Source organism: Hermetia illucens, chromosome 2 (assembly GCF_905115235.1).
Source record: "Hermetia illucens chromosome 2, iHerIll2.2.curated.20191125, whole genome shotgun sequence".
Lineage (NCBI taxonomy): Eukaryota > Metazoa > Arthropoda > Insecta > Diptera > Stratiomyidae > Hermetia > Hermetia illucens.
The window spans coordinates 14,703,969-14,728,413 of record NC_051850.1 but is presented as its reverse complement, the minus strand read 5'-3'; the positions used below and the strand labels follow the sequence as shown (position 1 = coordinate 14,728,413).

At 44.1% G+C, this 24,445-nt stretch overlaps 1 protein-coding gene across 1 annotated transcript in view; it reads left to right on the top strand.

Moving 5' to 3' along the window:
• Nucleotides 1-24,445, top strand: part of LOC119647649 (titin-like) — a 448,809-nt gene that overhangs the window by 348,820 nt on the left and 75,544 nt on the right. Inside the window, 7 exon segments of the mRNA XM_038048710.1 lie at nucleotides 4,858-6,087; nucleotides 11,863-11,930; nucleotides 11,997-12,315; nucleotides 12,541-12,615; nucleotides 17,595-18,547; nucleotides 23,991-24,051; nucleotides 24,122-24,160. Of these exon segments, the coding sequence (XP_037904638.1) occupies nucleotides 4,858-6,087; nucleotides 11,863-11,930; nucleotides 11,997-12,315; nucleotides 12,541-12,615; nucleotides 17,595-18,547; nucleotides 23,991-24,051; nucleotides 24,122-24,160 (2,745 nt within the window).

Genomic DNA, 24,445 nt, shown 5'->3' with positions numbered 1-24,445 from the left:
AAAGTCAATTTGAAGCATGTATGGCAGTTGCATAACGAGGGCTGCGTACTATAAATATGTATATCATCTAATTTGACGTGCTTGACACAAAAAAACACTCCAGTGACAGCAAGACACTTGTCAATTATCCGAGGTTCCAATGCTCGGTTGCCCTGCAAGGCATAGGCAGCAAAGGAATCTTCGTCCTTCGTTAATGTTCTATTTATTTTTCATTCTTCTGTTTTTTTAATCATTTTTTCAACTGATATCTGATAACCTCACGCCGAAATAGTTGCTCATTGGAAAATATATGGAATCTGGGCATGCCAACGACCTCCAAAAAATGAGAGCTTCAAATTATTGAATACAAGTGACAGTCGCCTTCCTACTACTGCCTCCATAACAAAAGCCCTGAAGTTTAATGTTTGCTTTGAAGAAACTGCATTTTGAAATATTGAGCAGCGTAATTAAGCCACATGTTGTCAGACAGAATTCGGTATGGTGAAAACTAGATACAATGCTTCCCTGACACACCGTGCCAATAGGAGAACTCGGAAAACTGAAATCATCACTATTATTAATGTTTGTTTCTAGTCAAGTCGGCCTATTCGTAATTTTAGGACCCAGGACCGAAATTCCTACAGCAACTCAGTAGACGCATAATGTTTCACCGGTATAAGACGCCTTGATAAACGCTGTGTACTTCCTCAGAGGACTCCTGCTGCATATTATATGTAGTTTGGTATTCAAATTTTTTTTTAGTGAGACATTTATCTGCGATGACTTCTATTTGCCAGGAGCAGCCATTAGCTCTACAATATATTTCCTTACCGCCCACACAAAGCTCTGAGTAATAACCCAATACCTGCTTCCCCTTCCCCTCCCCCACCCTCACCCACCAACTTCCCGCTTACCTATATACCACTAATCGTGAGTTTCATTTCTTTGCCCCGGATGCTGCAAAAAAACGCTTCAAGATTTTCAGACGATTTTGGCATTCCTCTTCTTCTATAGTCTAAGGTCCGATTTCGATCCCTGGTCTCTCAAAGCCTTCGTCTATACTCTTCTCGAGGCAAAGGCCGCATCCTCCAATTTCGGAAACCGAGCAGCATGTACCTTTCATTATCCACTGAGTCTCCTCATTTGGTTCGGGACTTTTCTGTCGGTCGTTTCCTTTCCATCTTGCGTTTGAGTGCCGTCAATACCCTCTACATGGTCTGCCCACTGGAGCTGACAAATATTATTACGAATAGCAGAGTTTCGCCCGTTATATAATAGATACAACTCACTGCTGTATCTCATTCACAATCCAATGTCCACCCTTACTAGGCCTAAGATTCTCCTGAGAGCTCGACGTTCGAAAGCATTGATTTTTTACTCTTCAACCTGGTTCATCGCCCACGTGTCGCTGCCGCTGTCATTCTGATAAACCTCATAAATAAATCATATTTTGTTTAAGGATTGAGGGATCCTAGGTCCGTATCCACTTGATGTCGGACCGGACCAAATGGGAAGCAACTTACTCCCGCTTTTTTTGATTCACGGACCCCTCGTTTAGGGCTTAGCTTCCTAAACTTCAAAAATATTCGGCGAAGACCGCTTTACGGTTTCTTACCAGGGCAAAGGCAAACCGCCAGACAATACCTCGCCTCTGCCCTAGGAGCAGCGTCACCGAAGCGGCTTTATATAATTCGCAGAACGCGACAGGTAAGAAACCGTAAAGCCGTCTTCGCCTAATATTTTTGAAGCTTTGGGTGCTAAGCCCTACACGAGGGACCCGTGGACCAAAAAAAAAAAGAGGGAGCAAGTTGCTTCCCATTTGGTCCGGTCCGACATCAAGTGGATACGGACCTAGGATCCCTCAATCCTTAAACAAAATATGTTCAGCTCTGGCCAAGCTTTGGCCGAAAGTATGGAAGGATTTCGGCTCAATACAATTCGCAGTCATGTCATAGACAGCGAAGTAACAAAAGAGCATTCAACATCTGGCCGCCGCTTCGGTTACGCTGCGCCCAGGGCAGAGATGAGGCAGTACCTAACGATTTGCCTCTGCCCTGGTAAGTCTAATCAGTTTCGCTGAAACTTCAATCTCAGACAATATTTTGTGCAGTACCGAGCAACAAAATACCATCCCCCCCTCCCCCCATGCTCGTTTGAAGTCAGGGAAAATTTGATGTGATATCAAAGTTATATTCCTAGCACTTCTCTAATTACTGCTTTATATAATATATTTTATCAACCGTTGAGTTTCCACATTGAAATTCAACAAATTTGATTTGATTCTGAGCAGAGATGGGTTAGGCATTCTCAATTCGGCAGCTTTCTTAATAATAGGTTTGCATTCAGCCAGCGCCTTTTCTACTCTTTTAGCGAAGTCTAGCAGAGGGACCTTCCTGATGACGTGAAACTTACCTTCTTCTAATTTTTGGCATACTATTATAATTCGTCGTCTGCTCCTTTGTCCATGATGACCACAGCGTTTCCTTTGTCTGCTGGTAAGAAGAAGCCGGGTTTCTCTTCTAATTATTTAATGGTTTTGTGATGGTTGGACGATGCTCTTTTCCGCCCTTGCCCGCGGTAACTTAAAGCCCTTTTGATCTCACGCTTGCAATTCTCATAATCCCACTCAATCTCTCCCTTCTTCTATCAGTTGTTGCTGAATGCTTTAATTCACGACAGGAGGTACATGCCATTTATACCGATTTCTCCAAAGCCTTTGATACCATCGACCATAACATTCTCCCCTGTCAACTTTCATTGCTAGACTTCCCTCCCTCTGTTATCTCCTGGCTTTCCTTCTATCTCTCATACCGTTCCTGCAAAATTTCTTTTCATGGCTACTCATCTCGTTGTTTCTCGCCTTCCTGTAGTGTTCCCCAAGGCTCTATACTTGGCCCGCTACTCTTCCTGTTTTTTGTCAATGACCTCGCCTCCATCCTTACCTGCCCGGATTTGCTGTACGCAGACGACCTTAGATTATTTGCCTCTGTTTCGTCTCCGTTGGACTGCGCTCTCTTATAGTCCAACCTTGATAATTAAGTCCATTGGTGTTCGATCAACAAGCTGACACTGAATGTCAACAAATGCCACTCGTTGTGCTATTCCCTTCCCCACCATCCTTTTCCTATTTTCTCAGTGGGCAACCCCTTTCACTACTGACCTCTTTCAAAGACCATGGTGTAATATTCGACGACAAACTTCGTTTCAACTCCCACTCCGTTGACATCATCAATAGAGCTTCCAAAATATCTGGTTTTATCCTACGTTCCTTCTCCGACTTTACCTCAATTCAGCCCTCCATAACACTCTTCTATTCCCTTGTCAGAATCATTCTTGAATATTGCTGTGTAGTCTGGTCTCCCTCCCGCAATCGTGACCGCCGCGCTTTTGAAGTTGTACAACGCAAATTGACCCGGACTCTCTTTTACAAAAAGAACCTTCCACAGGTTGATTATCCGTCACGACTCCCACCCTCAATCTCCCCTTCCTGCAGCGACACCGTATCTTCCTTGATATGTTTACTCTTTTCAAACTCTGCAAATCTCTGTTGGACTGCGAGGCCAACTCGGATATTACTCTCCGTATCGCCCCGTCTCATAATACACGTAGTGCGGACATTTTTGATGTACCCTTCGCGGAGCTCAAGATTTACTTCCACTCTCCGATCCCGAGGCTATGCCGGTCCTACAACGCCCTCCAGCTTGGGTCCTTTGACTCTCTTCCATAGTTTTAAGCATAAAATAAGCCATTCACTTGCTCCTCCCTCTGAGGACAATATGTAATAAGGAATTGGTTTTCTGTGTATTGTCCTCATTAAATAAATAAATAAATAAATTTTAGTCTACCTTCCCACTTTGTAGAACATCTTACTGCCCTGCATTCAGTAAAGGCAATTTATGGCTCCATGATTTTAATGCATTCTACCCTGTACATATGTACATACGCATATACATACATAGTATAGCCATAAGTTCTGTCAAATCTTTATTTCTCGCGAAGTATTATAATAAACCAAATCAATCAAAAAGTATATCATTAGAAAAGCTTTCGAACGAAAAAAAATTATTCAAAATGGCCGCCGCTAGCAGCTATACAGGTCCGAAATCTGTGAGGCCATGCAACGATCGCTTCACGTATGAAGCGGCAAGTCTCGAGTTGCAAACACGATCCTGGCCTTCAAACTCTCCAAATCGGTGTAAGTTCGATCGCAAGCAGCCTCCTCGGGCGACGTTCGGAGCGCGGGCGCCACTCCCGCGGCCTGTTAACCACATCAGCTGTTTCGCGGTATCGAGCTTATGTCCAAAAAACAAATCGTTCGTTTACCGCCAGCTTTTTTAACAAACTATGAATCTTTTTCGGCGTATTCCCACATTGATGCAACGCAATAATCGCGAAGTTACAGAACTTCATCGTGTTATCGTTCAAGCGCTACTGACCTTCGGAACCTGAAAGTCTGACAGAAGTGGGGTATAGTTAGGTACTCTCCGTGCGCAGCGTTGCCAGTGTCGGCGGCCTTACATTTTTCGCTATACGCATCGACTAACAGAACTTATGGCTATACTATGTATATCCATAGAAGGATAGCACATCATTTAAACTAGGCGTAGGTTGAGGGAAATGTAAATAAATATTCAACCCCTGTGTTTTCTCTCGATTGAAGTCATTGTGTTGAAATCATGGTACTGTTCTGACTAGGTGAAATGCCATTCTTTGAGTTCCTTCCTTTCGGTGTCAACCCTTAATTTCGAAGGTTACTGAAATGACTTTTAACATTTTCTCTATATATTGGGCTCATTATTATTAAATTTAAACTCAATTTTAACACATCCAACATAGTCTAATACAAGTTTTACACTTTTTACACGTGACATTTTATAGAAAAAGAAAAAGGAATAGCTCCAGCATTTGTCAAACCATTACAAATCGAATTCAACACTGAAGAAAACAAAGCCACTATAACATGCCAAGTTTATGGAAAACCAAAGCCCAAAGTCAAATGGCTTAGGGGAATAGAAGAAGTTATTCCAACTGAAACAGTGCAGAGTTTCTATGATGAAGAAATGGGTACAGCCATCTTAGAAGTAATAAACCCAACGCCGAACGAAGCGACTGTATACACCATACAAGCTGAAAACCAGTTTGGAAAAGCCATAGGCAATGCTAATATACTTATGTCCATGGATAGGGCATTGCAACCAAAGGAAGTATTAAAGGCTCCGTCAGTGACACCGCTTAATGCGCAAGTTGTGCCAACTGGTTCAACTCTTATATTCGAGTCTAAATACGATGGTTACCCAACGCCTGAAATCAAATGGTACAAAAACGGAAAGGAAATAATTTTGAACGAGGAGGTAACAGTGACAACAGAAGAGGGTGTCAGTACATTGAAAATCATAAATATGAATCGCAAACGTTCCGGCAAATATGAAATCTCAGCTGTCAATAAAGTTGGTGAAGCAAAGTCATCTGGCTCGGTTGTAGTTTCTGATATGGCCGACGCCAATGAGGTGAAACCACCACATTTCATCGAACCTTTACAACCGAAATTCGTCTCTGAAAATGAAGTGGTCATCATTGAGGCGACAGTAGACTCATTTCCAACTTCATCCTTCCAGTGGTTCGTTCGTTCAACGCCAATAAAAAGCTCTCATGAAACCAAAATTGTCACAAAAGAGAATAAATCAATACTTATAATCGAATCATTCAAAAGAGATCAACTTGGTCCGTACACGTGTCGCGCTGAGAACGTGGCCGGATCAGTTACATCAACGGCTTCAATTAACCTCATTGAAGACGTTCCAGAGATTGAAGAAGTTAAAGAATTCGTATCACCAAGCTTCGTTGAACTATTGGAACCTGTCAATGTCATGGATGGCGAGCAGTTATCACTTACTTGTAAAGTCATCGGTATTCCCACTCCAAAGGTTGAGTGGTTCTATAATGGGCGTAAAATTGAAGAAACCAAGGACACTATCATTTCACAAGACACTCATGGTGTTTGCAGTTTAACTATAACTGAAGCATTCCCCGAGGAAGCTGGTCAATATGTATGCAAAGCTACGAATAAAGTTGGCGAAGCCATCACAGAGGCCCCAGTTAATATCCAAGGTATACAGTACACAATTCTGCATATACCATTTACTGTCAACACTAGAAATTCACTTAAAGCACACAGAAATTATCTATTTATCTTATCTTATAATTATAACCTTTCGTTTGCACGTATTAGACCAAAAATTAACTAAGCAAATACTGAAAAAGATGAGTAACTGTTTCTCATGCTAAATAATTCCAGCGTAGCTGTTATTAACATGCATGTTTTCAAGTGAAATCACTAATTTTTATGTGGTAACTTTATACTTAATCTGATTTGTCCAACTGGCTCGTTAACTGTGCCTTAGTTCCCTTAGGCACCGATAGAAGAGACACTTTCCATATTAACAAGTCGGGAAACCGGAAGCTGGAGGCTTCAGGTATGAAAGGTTTTGTGTATTTCTTTAATAAAGCGATTTAAGTATGCATCTGTCCCATTAGAACCTAGCACGTGAGAATATCCACTTTCACGTGGTATTAACATTCAAAATCATCCATGACAGGTTAAACTTTGTTAGTAATAGTGCGATTTCCACCAAAGTTGACAGGATCATGCTCCATACTATAGCCTACATTGATTCATGATCCTGGGTTGAACTTAAGGGGAGTTTTCCTGCCAATTACTAAAAATTATAGTTGTGTACTTTTATTAACTTTATTTGAACAGATGTCGGAGGGTATTTCGGAGCCTAGGCACCATATAGTGACAGCCTCCTGATTTTTTTCAGATTTTTCGGTTTGATAGTTTCTGAGAATGGGTCCGTTAAAAAAATGATCACTTTCGACCACCCGCACTCCCCCCCCCCCCCCTTTTCAGCTAACGTCAAAACTAGGTACCGCTTCGGAAAGTACTAATGGAGACCTTTCATTTGATACCCCACATGATTATATTTGGTAAAAAAACAATTTACACCGTCCTTTTGCATGTATGAGGACCCCCCCCCCCCCCTTAAATTCAACGTAGAAGGATGTAACCCACTGTATGCGTGATCGTTCACAGTTTCCACCCTTCCACCAAATTTGGTGTTAATCGCTATAGCCGTCTCCACATTTCGACGCGGTCAAAGGGTAGTATAGGTCCCAGGGCGAAATGTGGATTGGCACCCAAGATGGAGCATAAAACCTGTGATATGCCTACTGAACTGGCACCAAAAATTCTACTACCAAACCCTATCTCCACCTCCACGTGGTGATCGCTGAAAGTTTTTTCTACATGAAAAACTGCAGACGGTGAAGGATAAAGGCGAGTCTCCCGCGCCTACAAACGGGACAAAATGTACCAACTGGTCCTTCAGGTGGGGGGGTTGCGTAGGGCTGACAATCCTACACGGAACACCCATGTTACGAAGCCACGGAAGGAGCCTCGGACAGAATGATGATCCAACGACGAACCCGCCAACGACAACGGATTAACGATTTGCGCATTTTCTTATAGAACCTGCGCTCCCTGTACAGACCGAATGCTGCTCAGCAGCTAGCCGATACCCTATCCCAATATAAGGTTGATGTAACGGCGTTGCAAGAGGTCCGATGGACTGGTTTCCTGGAGAAGAGTAAACCATGTGCCCGGAGTAGGTTTCTTAGCCAGCCAAAAAATGAAACCTACTGTCATCGGCTTTGAAAATATAAGCGAACGGCTATGCACTCTGCGTTTGCGACGCAAGTTTAGAAATATAAACCTCATAAACGTCCACGCCCCTACAATGGAGACTGCAGAAAGCGGTTCACAAACATATGTGGGCCTCTCCAGACGGGACCACTTTCAACCAAATTGACCACGTATTGATCGAACGCCGCCACCTCTCAGCCTTGATGAATGTCAGAACACATAGAGGGCGGGCCGATATAGACTCGGATCACTATCTCGTTGGCATAGTGTCTGTCCTGACCAGGACATCCGTGCCCCGCGGGGCTGGCAGCAAATTCCTCTCAGCGGGTTGTTCGGAGGCCAAGTAGGACGAGAGGCAAGACTTGAGTCCAGGACGAATCGTCGCGGGCCATGATGGCGGATTTCAGCGTCCGGTGCCACCGCCCTAGCATCCCAACGGAATGCGGATGGTATGCAATAGTCCGCTGGCGTTATAATCCCAGGAGTTTGCCTAACTCCGAAGTGGACTCAAATTGCATTCCCTGGTCAATGATAATCACTGCAGGGACCCCAAAGCGAAGGATCCACTCTCGAGAGAGGGCTTCGGCACAAGATTGCGCCATGAAGGACATTACGGTATTGGTTCAGGCCGCCGGGTAAACCTGTCGATGATTGTGAGGCCATACTTGAAACCGTGCGAGTCTCCCAAAGGGCCTAAGATATCGAGGTGTATTGTGTGGAATCGCTTGGTAGTGCGTGGAAATGAGCCCACTTCTTTTCTTACATGCCTGGTGACCTTACACTTCTGGTATGCGATGCACTCTCTCGTCTAGGAGTTGACGTCCTGATTCATGGAGGACCAGAAGTATTTTTCTATGACAAACCGATTTGTTGTCCTGATGCCAGAATGCGCTAAATCGTGAACTGCATAGAACAGTTCCTTACGAAAGGTGGCCGGAATGTATGGTCAGGGTCCCTTTTCCGAGTACTCGCAGCAGAGAGAGAGGTTCCAGTCGAAGATGGGCAACTCCCGAAATTTGTATTTGGGGTTGGATTTGAGGCTCTGAAGCACTGCATCATCCTCCTGCGCCTTGGCGATAGCCGAGAAATCGAGTGCGGCAGGGATGTTTACTTCGGAGATACGTGACAAAACGTCAGCAAATATGTTGTCCCTGCCGGATACGTGCTGTATGTCAGACGTGAACTGGCTTATAAAGCTCAGATGTCGAAGCTGACGAAGGGACGCTTTGTCGGGCTTTTGTTTTAAAGCATACGTGAGAGGCTTGTGGTCCGCGAACACTGTGCATGACCTGCCTTCTAGGGAGAAACGAAAGTATTTGATGCTCAAGTACGCTGGTGCTGTAGTTCCGTTGAGCGGGGTTCAACTGTTTAGAGAAGAAGCTCAACGGCTGCCAGATTTGATTCACATTTTCATGAAGAGCAGCGCCTACTGCAATGTCAGAAGCATCAACAAAAACAGCTAGGGGTGCACCTTGTTGAGGAAATGCCAAGAGCGTAGCGTCAGCCAGTTCTTGTCGGGATTTATCAAACGCGCAGACAGCCTCTTCAGACCACACAATCTCTCATGTGTCTTTTGTTTCGGGGCCGGACAAGTACGCGTTCAAAACGGACTTGTTTTGGGGGCCTTGGGCAGGAAACGACGATAGAAGAAGAACCTCCTTAACTCCTTCACAGATTTCGGACGCGGGAAGCTTGTGATCGCTTGCACCTTGTCTGGATCGAGCGGTATTCCGTCAGGGGAAATGGAGTGGCCGAGGAATCTCACCTGTGTTTGGAGGAACTTGCATTTATCAACGTTTAGGACTAAACCGGCTTGAAGGGGACATTGAAAAATGCACCCAAGATGGGCGAAATCCTCAGACTCTGAGGAAGAAGCGACCAAAACATCATCCAAATACACGAAACAGAAGTCGAGGTTTCGCAGAACCGAGTGGATGAACCTTTGAAAGGTTTGTGCCGCATTGCACAACCCAAAAGTCATTCGCGTGAACTCGAAGAAACCAAGGGCTGTGCATATTGCCGTCTTTGGAATATCTTCTGGAGCTACAGGGATTTGATGATACGCCTTGGCTTAATCCAAGGCCGAAAACTGTGGCAGTTTGCGAGGTGCTGTGCAAAGTCGTGGATAAATGGAATGAGATGTCGGTCCGGATCAGTCTGTGCGTTTAGCCTTCTATAATCCCCACAGGGGCGTCATTCGCCGTTTGGCTTAGGGACGATATGGAGTGGGGAACACCAACAGCTGTCTGAAGGTCTGCAGATACCCTGTTGGATAAGTTGCTCGAATTCTTTCCGTGCAATAGCCAGCTCCTGGGGTGGTAGAGGACGTACCTTTGAGAAGATAGGGGAACCAGTGGTGTTAACGTGATGCTGCATATTGTGCTTCACTGGTTTAGAAAGACTACATTCGGTAGTAATCTGGCTGAACTTTTGGAGGACTGCCCGAACACGAGAGTCTGTAATGTCCTCCAAAAGTACGAAAAGATTGTTGTTGGGGTGTGATGAGATTTTGCCTGATGACTTAAGATTAGTTGTGGAATCTATAAGGGATCTGTTCTGCAAGCCCAGTAGCAACCCATAGTGACACAAGAAGTCTCCGCCTAAAATGGGGAAGCTGACATCCGCCAGGATGAATCGTCACAGAAACGTCATACGCAAGCGACGACTCACTCCGAGGAAGGTTGTGGGAATAACCGGGGTTCCGGGGTACGGGAAGAACCGAAACCTTCGCACCAGTATCAACTAGATAACTGCGCCTGCTGCGAGAGTCAGAAATTGTTAGGCGACGTGGCGCTGCGTCCTGGGTGGCCATCGCCAGTACCTCGCGCGGACCTAGTTTATTGTGATAGGCGCGAACTTACATGGGAGCGTACATTTGGCAGCTTTTTCGCCGAATCTACGATGGTACCAAAAAATGCTTGAGTCCGTAGGTTGTCCTGACGACCCGCTACCCGATCGCCCAACCGCGAGCGAGTTCGCGACCTGCCGCCCGAACGCTGAGTGTCCAGCGTTGCCCTCATTTCCGCCATGCTGGCCACAAAAGCGGTCATCTCGCGCTTCACCTCGCTTATTTCTTCTGAATGCTGCTGAACGGCCGCTATCGTGGGACGCGCGTGCAGCTCATGCACCTTATCAGCCGCACACCATAGGGTCAAAGCCCTTACTCTACAAGACAATGATCTCGCCAGTCCTCATGTATTCCTCGGAGACTTGGGTCCTTAGCAAGAAAAAACTGCAAACTCTTGGCCGCGTTCGAGAGAAGAATCCTCCGAAGAATTTTTGGCACCCTACATGAGGATGGACGATTCCGTACCCTACATAACGACGAAATCTATCTGGAGGTCCTTATTAAGGCAGGCCTAGACCGGATACCGGTTGTTGCGCCGTTGATGATGATGATCAAATATTTGTACAGAAATAATTTCAAATGTGCATCCAATTCCCTCAAGTTCAACTTTTGATCCTCAACATCATCATCAAACCCCACATAAAACAGCTCAATGAACCTACCACAAAACCACCGAAATTATTACAGGGGACCTTTGTAGCTATGCATATTCAATGCAAATATCCTATAATCATATTGAAAGGGACACAATCCTATTTATTGATATGTCTGCAGCGACAGTCTACAGTATCGTTTAATATTGTCTCTGTCAATCTGTCAAACTTTAAAATGCAACCTTCTGAGTAGGTCCATTTTACCATCATTTTGTTCTCACTTTAACCTCATTAGTGATAAAATTCATATATTTCCGAAAATAATCTTTATATCCTTCTTCAATTATGTATGTAGTCTAGACTCTCCGCATGTGTTTTTCCGGCCTTTTAGTCTACGCTTGCATAATCTCTTCTCTCTGAGGAATAGCATCACTTACTTCTGTCAAATCATTATCGAAGGCTAACAATCTGAATCTGAACATGTTAAAAATGCCCTTGGCCTACTCATGCCTTTATTGGAATTTCAATATGCCATTGCAATCCCAAAAAGTACCCACCCAATGGAATTTTGAACCAACATGCCAAAATGAGCATTGCCTTGGTCATCACTCAGCATAACAATTCGCTTACAGGAATGAATGAAGCAGTGTCAGCTCATTTAAGTCTCTAATTATAACTAACAAGATCACTTGCAGAGTATTACATGTTTATTGACAGAGCTTCTAACCTTCTACTTTCAGCTTATGAATATTTCCCCGATTCTGAAATCACCGGTCAAACGGCATCTGAAGAAGATTTACTAGATAAGGTAGCGTAGATACAAGTACAACTCCAACATTTATCTTTAACTCAAAATATTTATCTTTAACTTTAGACACTTTCGATTGACGAACAAACAATATGCGATTTCGCACCGAAAATAATCCAAAAACTACCGACCCAGGTAACACCCCAACAGGGTGAACTTACGAAATTCGAGGTCAAAGTTATTGGTAAACCTAAACCTAAAGTTAAATGGTTGAAAGACGGTGAAGTTTTACAAGCGTCTGAGGAATACCAAATTGAAAACTTTGAAGATGGAACATCAGTGTTAGTAATTAATAACGTGTATCCTGATGACACCGGCACTATCAGCTTTGAAGCATATAACCCTCTTGGAGTAGCAGTAACAACAACTGAACTTTCGGTTGAAGGTATCTCGTTCTGGTTTGGATTTTTTCTGTCAATATATCTCTATTTTCAGGACACGAGTAATAAGAATTTATTCTTTCAGTTGCAGCTTTCTCCTTCCTGACCCTATCCCAAAGATTACACCCATTCATATTTTATATTTTAGCGAAAAATTGTCATTTTATATTAATCGAAAATTCACTGAATATCTTTATATCAATAAGATTTTCTTATATTTTCATATCTAGAAATCTATGGAACTAAGCAATACCGAAAGCCAGAATGGGTCACGCATATGGAAGAAATGCAAGAAGCGCTGAAAGGTAAGATCTTTATTGATATCTTCTACAAAAAAAAAAGTGAAACTAAGTTCTGTCTTCGTATGTACATGTTAAATGTAATTTATGTTATAATTATAAATTGAACTTAGGTTTTTAGATGATAGGGAAGTAGGACAAAAAGTATATACGCCATCAAAACAGAATCATTGGTTAATTTTATTGGAATTTCCGTTTCCGTTTGACCTAACACACAAAATTCTAAATTTCATTGAATAATATTTTGTGGAAAATAACCCAATAACAACCAAGGTTACGCAGAAGTAACAGATATTTAGATTTAGAGAAGTTAGATACCCTTAAAGAAGAGTGAACTATTTTATTCTAACCAGATATGCAGTGGTGATTTTCGTGTCAAATTGTGTCGTCACTAATCAATCTTTTGGTAATAATTTTATGTCTCGAATCCACGTGATCAATCAGTAAGTGTATCCCCCTTCATAACTATGAATGTAAGTACAGTGTACCTGTGTATACGTCGATATAATTTGTTGGTCCTTTACACAAGGAGCTACATTATTAACGCTATATTTTACTTACTAATGAAATTTCAGCTGCGAAATGCACACCTTCGTTTATCATAGAGATCAAAGATTCCAGAGCAGCAATCGGAGAAAGTGTCAAATTTGAATGTCAATTTTCGGGTAACCCAACTCCAGGTAAACCAAGCTAAAATACCGAAAATTGTGACAAAATTGCAATTGAAAAGATTGGTTTTCGATATTATCCTTCAATCGTATTTACCGGCTCTACCGTAAATATTTATATTATCATCAGCGGCACAACAACCGGTATCCATATAGGCCTGCCTTAATAAGGAACTCCAGACACCCCAGTTCCGCCTGCTATATCTGTTTCGCCACAATCTGTAGCGACCACTTCAGCAGGTTCGCGTAGGCAGCGGATAAAGTGGACTGAAAAAATGAACCTCTTCATCATCCGCTCCTACTACGAAATAACGGCGGGGGTGGATACAACATCGCCCCTTATTGCACCAGAGATTCGTCGGGCGTTTCCCCCAATCTGAGCACGTGACTGTGCAGACCAGTACCGCTTTATTACTCGCAGCGACACAATCTCGGCCACCATCAGGAACCGTGTTCGACTTGAGGACATCGGGGAGACTCGATGGAGGCAAGGGCGGCGGCATCAACAACACCACGCTGCACTGCAGACAACAGTTTCAGTACTCGCCGAAGCACACTTCTCCACCATCCAGCTGAGGTTTCCGCTGAGGTTCGGAACGATTTCGAAAGAGCGTGTATAGAATTCTCGGAAATGGATCCTTTGCATAGACCAGGTATTCCTAGGCTCTATGCATCTCGAGCAACTCCGGGAATTCTATCTCAAATCAATGATGAGACTGCATCTCGGCTGTGTGCTGATATGTCAACTACAATCACTTGTGTATTGTAGTGCAGTTGCGGCTATCAGATTGCACGGTCAGAAGATTCGCTTTCGTGTTATGGGTTTGAGTGACCAAAGAGATCCACCATGAAAATTTGTCTGAAACGTCGGCGGGACTCACTAAGGCAGGACATTGCTAGACTGATCCAGATCAGCACTGGCAATGCTACCAGACGGGTGAGAAATAAAGTGCAGAGGGTTTACAGAAACTATGCCATCCCCAGTGAGACACCCGTAGTTGAAATTGTGAAAACACTAAAGCAGAAACTTTTTGTCATATGCAGTCGGTTGCGACAATATGGCGAAAGTCACTCCAGACGTGTCCAGAATGCAACATACGCGAGGAACCAGCGGAACTTTTTCAGATCTCTCAACGAATCCCAATAGAGCGTTCAGATAGTGCAGTTTACGGTGACGGAAGCGAAAGAGTATTGGAGTGAACTTTGCAGCTTACCCGCCAAGCACGCTGAGTGAATCACCCTCGAAGGCACCCGCCCTGCCAATGCGCCTGACATGACTTTTGCGGATGTTACCGAAGAAAAAGTTCAACAAGCCATAAACAGCTCGAAGAACTGGAGGAACCCAAGTCTGGATTGGGTGCAGAATTTCTAGTATAAGAAATTTACCAACATACACAATCGGTTGGCACACAGCATAAATACGGTCATGAGTTGGCCGGAGGAATTTCCACCCTTCCCCACTGCGGAGATTACTTACCTTATCCCTAAGAAGGACACGGTGCAGGACCCCGCAGACTCAAGTCCGATTACTTGCTTATCAACTCTCTACAAATTCATTACGTCCATTATCAGTGGAAGGGTCAACGCGCACCTCGAGACCAACAACATTCTGGCCGAGAAGCAGAAGGGCTGCCGAGTTAGCTCAAGGGTTTGCAAAGAGCAACTCATCGACTCGGTAGTTATAGGACAAACAACTAGAGGCAAAAGAAACCTCTTTAGTTGCTATACCGATTATGCCAATCCTTTCGATAGCGTCCCGCATACCTGGCTAATCGATGTCCTACAGGACTCTTATGCTCGAGTTGTTGATCTGAAGGATGCTCTGCTGTCCGAATTCCTGCGACATGTTAAGCTGATGCAGAAATCACATCTCTCGGGGAAGAATAAAATAGGCGCGTTGAATGTAATCACCATCCCTTCACTGGCTCATGCATTCGGAATACTACCGTGGACGAAGACCGATCTGGAAAACGGACAACTATGTCCAAATTCCGAATGCATCATCCAAAGTCGGCCGTGGAGCGAATGAATCTGCCTTGTGACATCGGAGGTAGGGGCGGTTTGAGGTGGCGGCACAACATCATCGCCAAATCGACTCGCTGCGCGCATATTTTTACAACAAAGGGCAGGAGAGTCTGTAAGGCAAATTATAGGCTGACAGACGCAACCCGCAGTGGTGTGCTTAGATGAGGAGGCCATCGTTCTCGTCTCCTACATAGTCAAAGATGCCTCATATATTAAACTCAAGAGCGAATTGATCAAAAGTGTGTCAGTAAGTGAGTCAGCAAAACTGGATCACTTTCTGGCAGGCTTAACGTTGGGCGATCGAACCCCCAGCCAATTGCTTCGTGAAATGAGACGGACGACGATTTGCTAAAATCACTCTGACAGCGGCGTCTTCCGGAAGACACCGAGGCGGCCCTCGCGTGCTTTACATACTCTTTGGAGGCTCTAGCTGCCGCGACTGACAAAGTATACGAAGTGCACACGCGCCCTACATTATCTGCCATGAAGCAGCCCACCGAGGAATTGACCTCATTAAAACGTGAAATGGCCGCTCTTGTTGTAAGCATGGCCGAAATGAGAGCGACGTGGAACGCTAAGCGTTCGGTTGGTAGGTCGCGAGCTCGCTCACGGTTCACCACCCGAAAAGGGCGATCGGTTAGCCGGTGTACTGGACAACCTACGAACCCAGGCATATGTTGATTCCACCGTAGATTCGGAGATAAAGCTACAAGATGTATACTACCGTGTAACTTCGCGATCTATACAAAAAACTAGATCCGCGGAGGGTCCTGGCGACGCCACTCAGAACGCAGCGCCGCATCGCCTCATGATTCAAGACTCTCTCAACAGGCGCAGCTACCTTGTGGATACCGGCGCGAAAGGTTCGGCTCTTCCCGTGCCCCGGCACCACCGATTAATACCATAAAATTTGAAACTCGCAGCAGCAAACTCCTCACAAATAAATGCCTACGAGTACAGGCAGATGGATGTGAGTCTTGGCCTGCGTAGAACGTTTTCGTGGCGGATGTCGGCTTCCCTATTTTAGGCGCACAGTCCTTGTGCCACTATAGGTTGCTAATGGACTTGCAGAACAGATCACTTATAGACCCCACAACCAGCCTTATTTCATCAGAGAATCTCGACCCACCCAACTAACCGCCTTTCCATACTTTTGAAGGACATCACCGACGCTCGTGTTCGGGCACTCCTCCAAAAGTTCAGCCAGATTACTACGGAATGTAGTCTCTCGAAATCAGTTCTGCACCACATCAATACCACTGGTTCCCCTACCTTCTCAAAGGTGCATCCCCCACCACCCCAGAAGTTGGCTATAGCACGGAGAGAATTGGAGGAACTAATTCAACAGCGCAATGTTGACCACATTTCCTGCTACAGTGTATGTTACAGTCTTGAATGAAGTGTTCTAACACACTTCCCCCCTAAGCCAAACGGCGAATGGTGCCCCTTTGGGGACAACCGAAGGCTAAACGCCCAGACTATTCCAGACCAACACCCCACACCACTCATCCACGACTTTGCACACCATATCGCAAACTGCCGTATCTTTTCGACCTTGGTCTTAGCCAGGGCCTATCGCCAATACCAGCAATATGCCCACCCTTCCTCTTCCGAGTACACGCGGATGACTTTTGGGCTGTGCAACGCGGCACAAACCTTTCAAAGGTTCATCCACTCAGTCCTGCGAAACTTTAACTTTTGTTTCATATACCTGGATGATGTTCTGGTCGCTTCTTCCTCAGAGTCTGAGCATTTGGCCCATCTCGAGTGCATTTTCCAACGTCTCCTTGAGGCCGGACTAGTCCTAAACGTGGACAAATGCATGTTTCTCCAGAATCAGGTGAGATTCCTCGGCCATTTCATTACCCCTGACGGAATCCGAGCCGACCCAGACAAGGCGCAAGCACTTTCAAGCTTCCCGCATCCTAAGATAATGGAAGAGCTGCGGAGGTTCTTGGGCACGCTAAACTTCTATCGTTGTTTCCTGCCCAAGGCGTACTTGTCTGGCCCCAAAATCAAAACACTTTCGTCTCCGTTACCGCAAGGCGCCGTTCATTGTCTTTGACAGTCGGTTAACACTATTAAATATAGTAGGCTGATACTTCAACCCACAAATAAGAATAAAAGGGTGTACTACATGCATATTGTCATGCATTGTCCACCCACTCAGTAACGAACTTTCTTTGAACTCCCCGACTAAAGCGTTGGAAGGAGGTCAGTAATGGGTGATATTCTTCCCGCGGATAAACCAATCTTTTAAATTGTAATTTTGTCATTGAAGTAATACAACAGACTGCTGTTATCATGAGCGATTGATTATAGAAATCACATGGTGGTTCGGAACTACTCAATTGAGAGATTCAAATGAAATACGCATCATAACCGAAGAAAATAAGAGTTCATGCGAAATTTTGAATGTTACGGAAAATACTGTTGGATATTATTCTTGTAAAGCTACAAATGAAATAGGCATGAATATAAGTCGTGCCAAATTTAGTTTAGCAACAGCTAAAGCAGTCACAGAAACCGTTGATATAGCAAGCGAAGCAGTTAGTAAGAAAGTTGGTAAAAAACGCATGACAAAGAAAGCAGCACAAAAAGCGGCAAAACTACACAAGAGCACAGTCGAAATACGACCCAAACAAGAAGAAGTTACTATTGAAATAGTGTCGGACGACAAGAAAACAAAGAAAACGAAAAAACCTCCAAAACCAAAAATCATACCCGTTGTAAGTGTTGAGAATAAAGTCCTTAGAGTGGAGGTCATTCGAATGGTGGAGGAAATTCATTTGAAAATCATTGAAAAGACTATAACCAAAAGTGACATCATAGAAATAAGCCAACATGAGGACGTGACAACTATCCTCGAAACAATTGACACAGAAATATTCAAGGCTGGTGAGAAATCACTAAGAGATCTAGCTACCATCAGCGTCTTACTGACCTATGGCCTTGAAATTAGTGAAATAACATATTTATATGAAGCGAATATATTTCCAACTTTGAAAGATCCTGAAACGCAGGCAGCCTTAGTTCAGCTTGTAGAACGCGAAGGACACGAGGAGCTAATAGCCCAGATTCTCGCTGAACAAGCTTCAGAAGAAGATGAAACCTCCGTAGCAGCCACTATAGGTTTCCGTGCGTTTATTAAAATGATCGAGATATCAAATATAACAATTGAAGAAGTTATCACCAAGTTTGTGAAGGAAGACTTTGTAGCTCAGGAATGGAAATATACAAAAGAGGTTGTTATAACATTAAAAGTTTTAGGAACGTTCAATAGATATTGCATGTTGGTCACAAAGTGAAAATTCGAACTACACACACCTTGTGCATAGTCCACCCTTCCTCCTTTTCAAAACGTATATCCAACTGAAAAATAAATTTCCTGATTTACCATATGTGAACTTATCCATTTATTCATTCATGCAAATTAAAGGGCATCCTGTTTGACACCTTTGCAAGTGAACCATTTTCAGTCATTCCATTTGTAATGTACCCTCCAATTGTTAAAAATCCTCTTCTAAGGATCACTGCATGCGGCGTATACTTCGCTTCAATAAATACCATCGTTATCGAGTTTTCCTTCAACATCATCATCAACGGTGCAAAACCGGTATCCGGTCTAGGCCTGTGTTAATAAAGAACTCCAGACATCCCGGTTTTGCGCCGAGGTCCACCAATTCGACATCCCTAAAAGCTGTCTGGCGTCCTGACCTACGCCATCGCTCCATCTCAGGCAGGGTCTGCCTCGTCTTCTTTTTCTACCATAGATATTGCCCTTATAGACTTTCCGGGCTGGATCATCCTCATCCGTACGAATTAAGTGACCCGCCCACCATAACCTATTGAGCTGGATTTTATCCACAACGGTCATGGTATCGCCCATATATTTCGTCCTTATGTAGACTACGGAAACGTCCATCCTCATGTAGGTTGCCAAAAATGTAATAATATCCATCTAATATGTACACTTTGGGATATTAGATTGGGTTTCACTGCTACTACACCAAAAGGGTTCCTTCCAGCGGGTAAATGATGATTCATAGCTAAGATGATTTCTGCACATGCAGAAGAACATCATATTATCAGAGGACGTCTAACGATGGCCAGGGGAATCAGGAAATCAGTCGAGCCATCTTTTCAGGCCCCATCCCTCAGTGTTAGTTCATCGGAAACAATAAGGACAATGTAAGGCATACAGCATACGAACCTTTTGATCCTATCAATGTAAGGCATACAGCATGTAAACCTTTTGATCCTATCATGAATTATTCTTCCTATGAACACCATTTCTCTTCCACACGCCGTGGTAATCAACATTAATCGAACTTCCAAAGAACTAACCAGAGTACCAAAGTGTACAGTACAAAAGAAGGGAATATTCTCCAAGGGTCTTCGTTCTCCCACTCAAACTGGAGAAAGCAAAAACCTTGAGGGCATCCCGTCAATATCATTCCAAACTTTATAAAGTTCTTGATTCTCCCAGAATGTGTTCGATAATGTCTACCTCTTTTGGTAGGTTTCCACAATAAACAGAGTATATTGTGGAGGAATTTTTAATCTCCAGCTGGTAAAGAGAATGTCTGTGATATTTGATGCATTCCAGGAAACCTTTTTTTTTAATTCCGAAATGAATGATGGTATACCTCGCCAAAGAATAGGATCGCTTTATCTCAGGACTCAGCACAACAATACTAAATATTTATAATAGCTGTTACCACACTACATTTCACTTGTTGCATCGACATCTCGAAGAAATTTGGAGTTCTACAAGAAGTCTGACAAGGCTTCATGCTACCTTATCTGAATCACGTACAGGAGTTTAATAGACCATGACGTTTTCTCTCAAATACCCCGATTACGTTGATGACATTTGCGTGCCCTCCCACCAATCTCATGCACCTTGGCCAAACAACTCTGGATTAGGAGAAAAGGGCAAGAAGAATTGACTGAAAAGACCAATGAAACCAAGGTTGTCAATCTCATGGACAGGATCTGGGTGCCGATGTTTCTGCCAGCGGTGGCACCAAGCCCAATGCCAGCGATAAATTCTCTTTCGCTGTTCTGTTTGAAGGTTTGAAAATATATCAACGACCACATAAGAGCCGACGCACGCAGAACGCGGTTAGGCGTTTCTGGGTCTTCGGCTTCTTAGTAATATAATCTTCCGCTGGGATCTGACGGCTGACAGTGTGCATTGTTACATAAAGAAGTCCATATTTAAACGAACGCACAACCCAGCTCAACAGTCGAGAGCGTAACACACCAATATTGTTACTGCGTTGCTATGTTGAGACGGCATATCAAAACTAGCCGCCAAGTCACTCAGAAGCCCAAGCTCTTCTTCTTTTTTCTTTAGCCTTTGTTCCATTCACAAGCGGGGATGACTCCTCGCGATTAGTTGCGCCATTTCGTTTTGTCATTTGCCCAGTCTGGATGCAGTTGTGAGGCTCTACCTTCCAGCCACCGTTGTTTTGGTCGGCTTTTTGGTCGTTAACCATCTTCGATGTTCAGACCAATCTTGGCGAGTGAATTCTCAGACGCCTCTCTCGCAATTTTCCCACGATCGATGCAACCCCATATCGATCGCGGATATCTTCATTTCGGATGTGATTAAGGCGTGTTACGCTTCTAGTCCAACAGAGCATCTTCGTCTCCATTACCGCGAGACACAGTTCATTGTCTTTTATAGTTGGCTACCATCAGAACCATATAAGGCGACAGGGGAGACGACACTGCGGTCTTCTTATTATATATTATATATTCCTAAATAACCCGATTAAAGAATTTACTGAGCCACAGTGTTGGGTCCCAGCTCTTCACTTTCCAGAGCTCAGATGCGATGTCGTCAGGTCCTGTGGCTTTCCCCAATTTCATTCATTTTATTGCCTCCTCGATTTCAGTTGCGCTGACAGTTAAGTCCTTGAGGGTTTAGCGTGAGCAACTGTCTTCCGACTTAATCTCATGGTCTTCTTAAGACACGGATTGGTTTTGTGAGCCCAATCAGAGCTGAGACAAGCAGCAACGATACCAGTCTATACCAAGTGCATGGCTTAGCATGCATACTGGTGGATATCTAAATCTCTACCGAACTAAGGAGTACGGCACCCGCAACACCACGCCGGGACCCGAAGGTCTCTCCTCGCTTAAGCGAACCCCCAAGAAATTCCCACCAGGGGCGCCAACCGCAAACAACCAAGCTGCACTCACATACAACGGGAGTTCACCCGAAGTATGAGAGTCCAGGGGCTATCCCGGTTCCCATGGTACCAGTATACCCCTGGTAAGGTTTCGTGACCAATTTGCAGACTCGGGTCTGATCGCCCTGATTAGGCCTTTGGAGCATTCGCCTACTGCATCACGGCCGGCAAACCAAAGTGAGTGCAGCGTCTCCCGGTGCCACCACTATGGAGGCCACTTGGTTTTGGTTTGGCCGACAGAGTTGCCGCCCCGTCTTCCTCACCGCCACCTCTGAACACCAGTTGCGCTGACAGGTGGAACTTCTCCAAATGTCAGCAATGAATGTGGAGGATGAGCAAATTCTTCAGTTAAAATCTGCTCGAAATGTTCTCACCATCTATCCGTTGCAGCTTGACGGTTGGTAAGCAAAGTACCATTCTTGTCATTAACGCATCAGAAGTGTTCGATATCCTGTGTGCGTTCGTTACGGCTTTTGGCAAGTCGATGCAGACCTCCCTCGCCATCCTGAGTGTCCAGTTTATCGTAAAAGTTTTTGTAATGGTTCGCTCGAGTGACAGCGACTGCTTCCCGGTGGGCATTCTTATAAATTTGCCAATTGACCGATGTTTTATCGTCGAGAAATTTGTGGTAGAGGCACTTCTTCTCACGGACCTTCATTTCAACATCGTCATTCCAAAGTAAAGTATCTCGGTTCATGTACCGCTTACCTGACTTGGTGACCCCGCGAGTTGCAGAGGCCGCTTTATGGATCGTGTCTTTCATGCGGTTTCACGATTCTTCCACGTTCGTAAAGGTTAGTAATCGCGTAAGCGAGATCACTTCTTCTCTCTTCTCACGAAATTGCCACCATATAATGCGCGGCGGACCAGTGCATTCCTCACGTTGTTTTATCGGTGGCTTAATTCGCAGGACGGCAATCAACGGTCGATGTTGAGGTGCCATGGTCTCATAGGGAACAGCTTTACAATCAGTGACAGTGGTAAAATGGTGGCGTATTATGAGAATACAGTCGATTTGCGTTTTACTGTTCCCACTATAAAATGTAGGAAGATGAGAAAATCGTTTGATGAACCATGTATTCATAAGTACAAGGTAATGGGTGTTCGCAAAATCGATTATACACTCCAAACCCCTTCCCCTCATGGCACCTGTTACCGTCTACCTTTTCACACAGATGACCATTAAGGTCGTCGGCAATGATGATATAGTCGTCAGCAGGCACGTGACAAGTCTTTTCATCGAAAAGGTTCCTGAAGGCATTTTTCTCGGCATCAGGTCGACCTGTCTGTAGTACGTAGATGGTGAAGAAGTGAATAGTGCAATCAGCTGATATAATGATGAGCTTCATCAGCCGATCATCAAATCGCTCAACTTCCTTAATGCCATGTGAGATGACAATGCCAACACCATATTAAGTGTGTGGGCTACCAAAATAGAGAAGTTTATAGCCATTTTTACCGCGTTCGCGTTCAATGCCGCAGCTTTTACCACCAGACCATCAGGTTTTTTGCAGAGCGCAGATATCAATGCGCCTTTTCCGAAGGACTCTTGCGAGTTCCACGGTCTTTCCAGTTAGGAATTTGTTTTGTTCGGACTAACTTACTTACGTCCTGGCGCCGTCCATACGTCTAGAACCCTTGCCCATTTCTCAACAGGACCGGAGCCCGTCCTGCCGCGTCGAATGAGGTGGACGCCCTAGCATTTTTCCGAGGCTTGTGACTCAATCAGATTATGTTGTTTCTAACGACATCGTATGCATTTTCTTGGTCGGACTGCCGCGGGACCTGTCACCAAGAGAGATCAGGTAGCATTTAGCATAGTGGAATAACTCAAACTATACTCTACTTATCTCTTTCCCTGATCTCAGCATTTTATTTTTGCTTTACTGAGGATAGTACAAAGTACGTTGCCTCAAACCCTTCTCCTTTACCTACGATTGGGACCAGCATACTAGGTTAATATAATAGCATGGGGGAGTTCCTGGATATCTTCATTTCGGATGTGATTAAGGCGTGTTATGTCACTAGCATCTTCGTCTCCATTACTGCGAGACGCAGTTCATTGCCTTTTTTAGTCGGCTACCATCAGAACCATATAAAGCGACACGGGGGATGACACTGCGGTAAATTTTAGATTTCATTCAAGTTGGGCTAATGCCTGAAGTAATTTCATAATGGAGTTCTCCATTGGCTGATAGCATTGACCCCAGATATTTAAATTGCTCATTTCTGAGCAGGTCACTGCCTGTTTCATGGGGATTGGTTAATAAAAATTCTGTTTTATTCAGATTCAATCTGAGACCGTGTTGCTCTGATGTTTGATAATTGTGATCCTTCCCTTCTCCTTCCGTAACTAGTCTTAGAACCGTCTTTGGCGGCTAGTTCCATGGAAGTTACCCTATTTATTTATCTATTGAACGCACCCTATGTTTGCCAAAATATGGAATACGCATATACATATGTATATACTCATTTTATTATTTAGAAGACGGCCGAAGTGACTCAAATCGTAGAAACTCAAGAAGCTCTTACTCACATTAGAATAGGTAGGTTGGATGCTTGAAAAATCCTATTGACAAAAGGATATGCAAATCATCGTTATTTCAAATTTTGCAGAGCAAACAGTCATAGAGGAAAAAACTTTGATAATCGAAGGTTTGCACGTTGATTTGAACTAACACAGCGACTCGCTTCTACTTCTGTTATCATATAAGCTTTGCAAGGAACCGGCACAATGTTTGCATTATCCATTAATTTACTTTTAATTTATAGTATTTAGCGTCTTTGTGAAATAGCTATTGTATTTTGCGTCCGTAAAGTCGATTAGAGATGGATTCAAAAAGGTAAGGTCACACTGTAAATATGCATGGAATGCGCCCACCGCATTCAAGATACGCCACGTTATGTTGCAATGCGATGTACAGTTAAACATTTTGATAT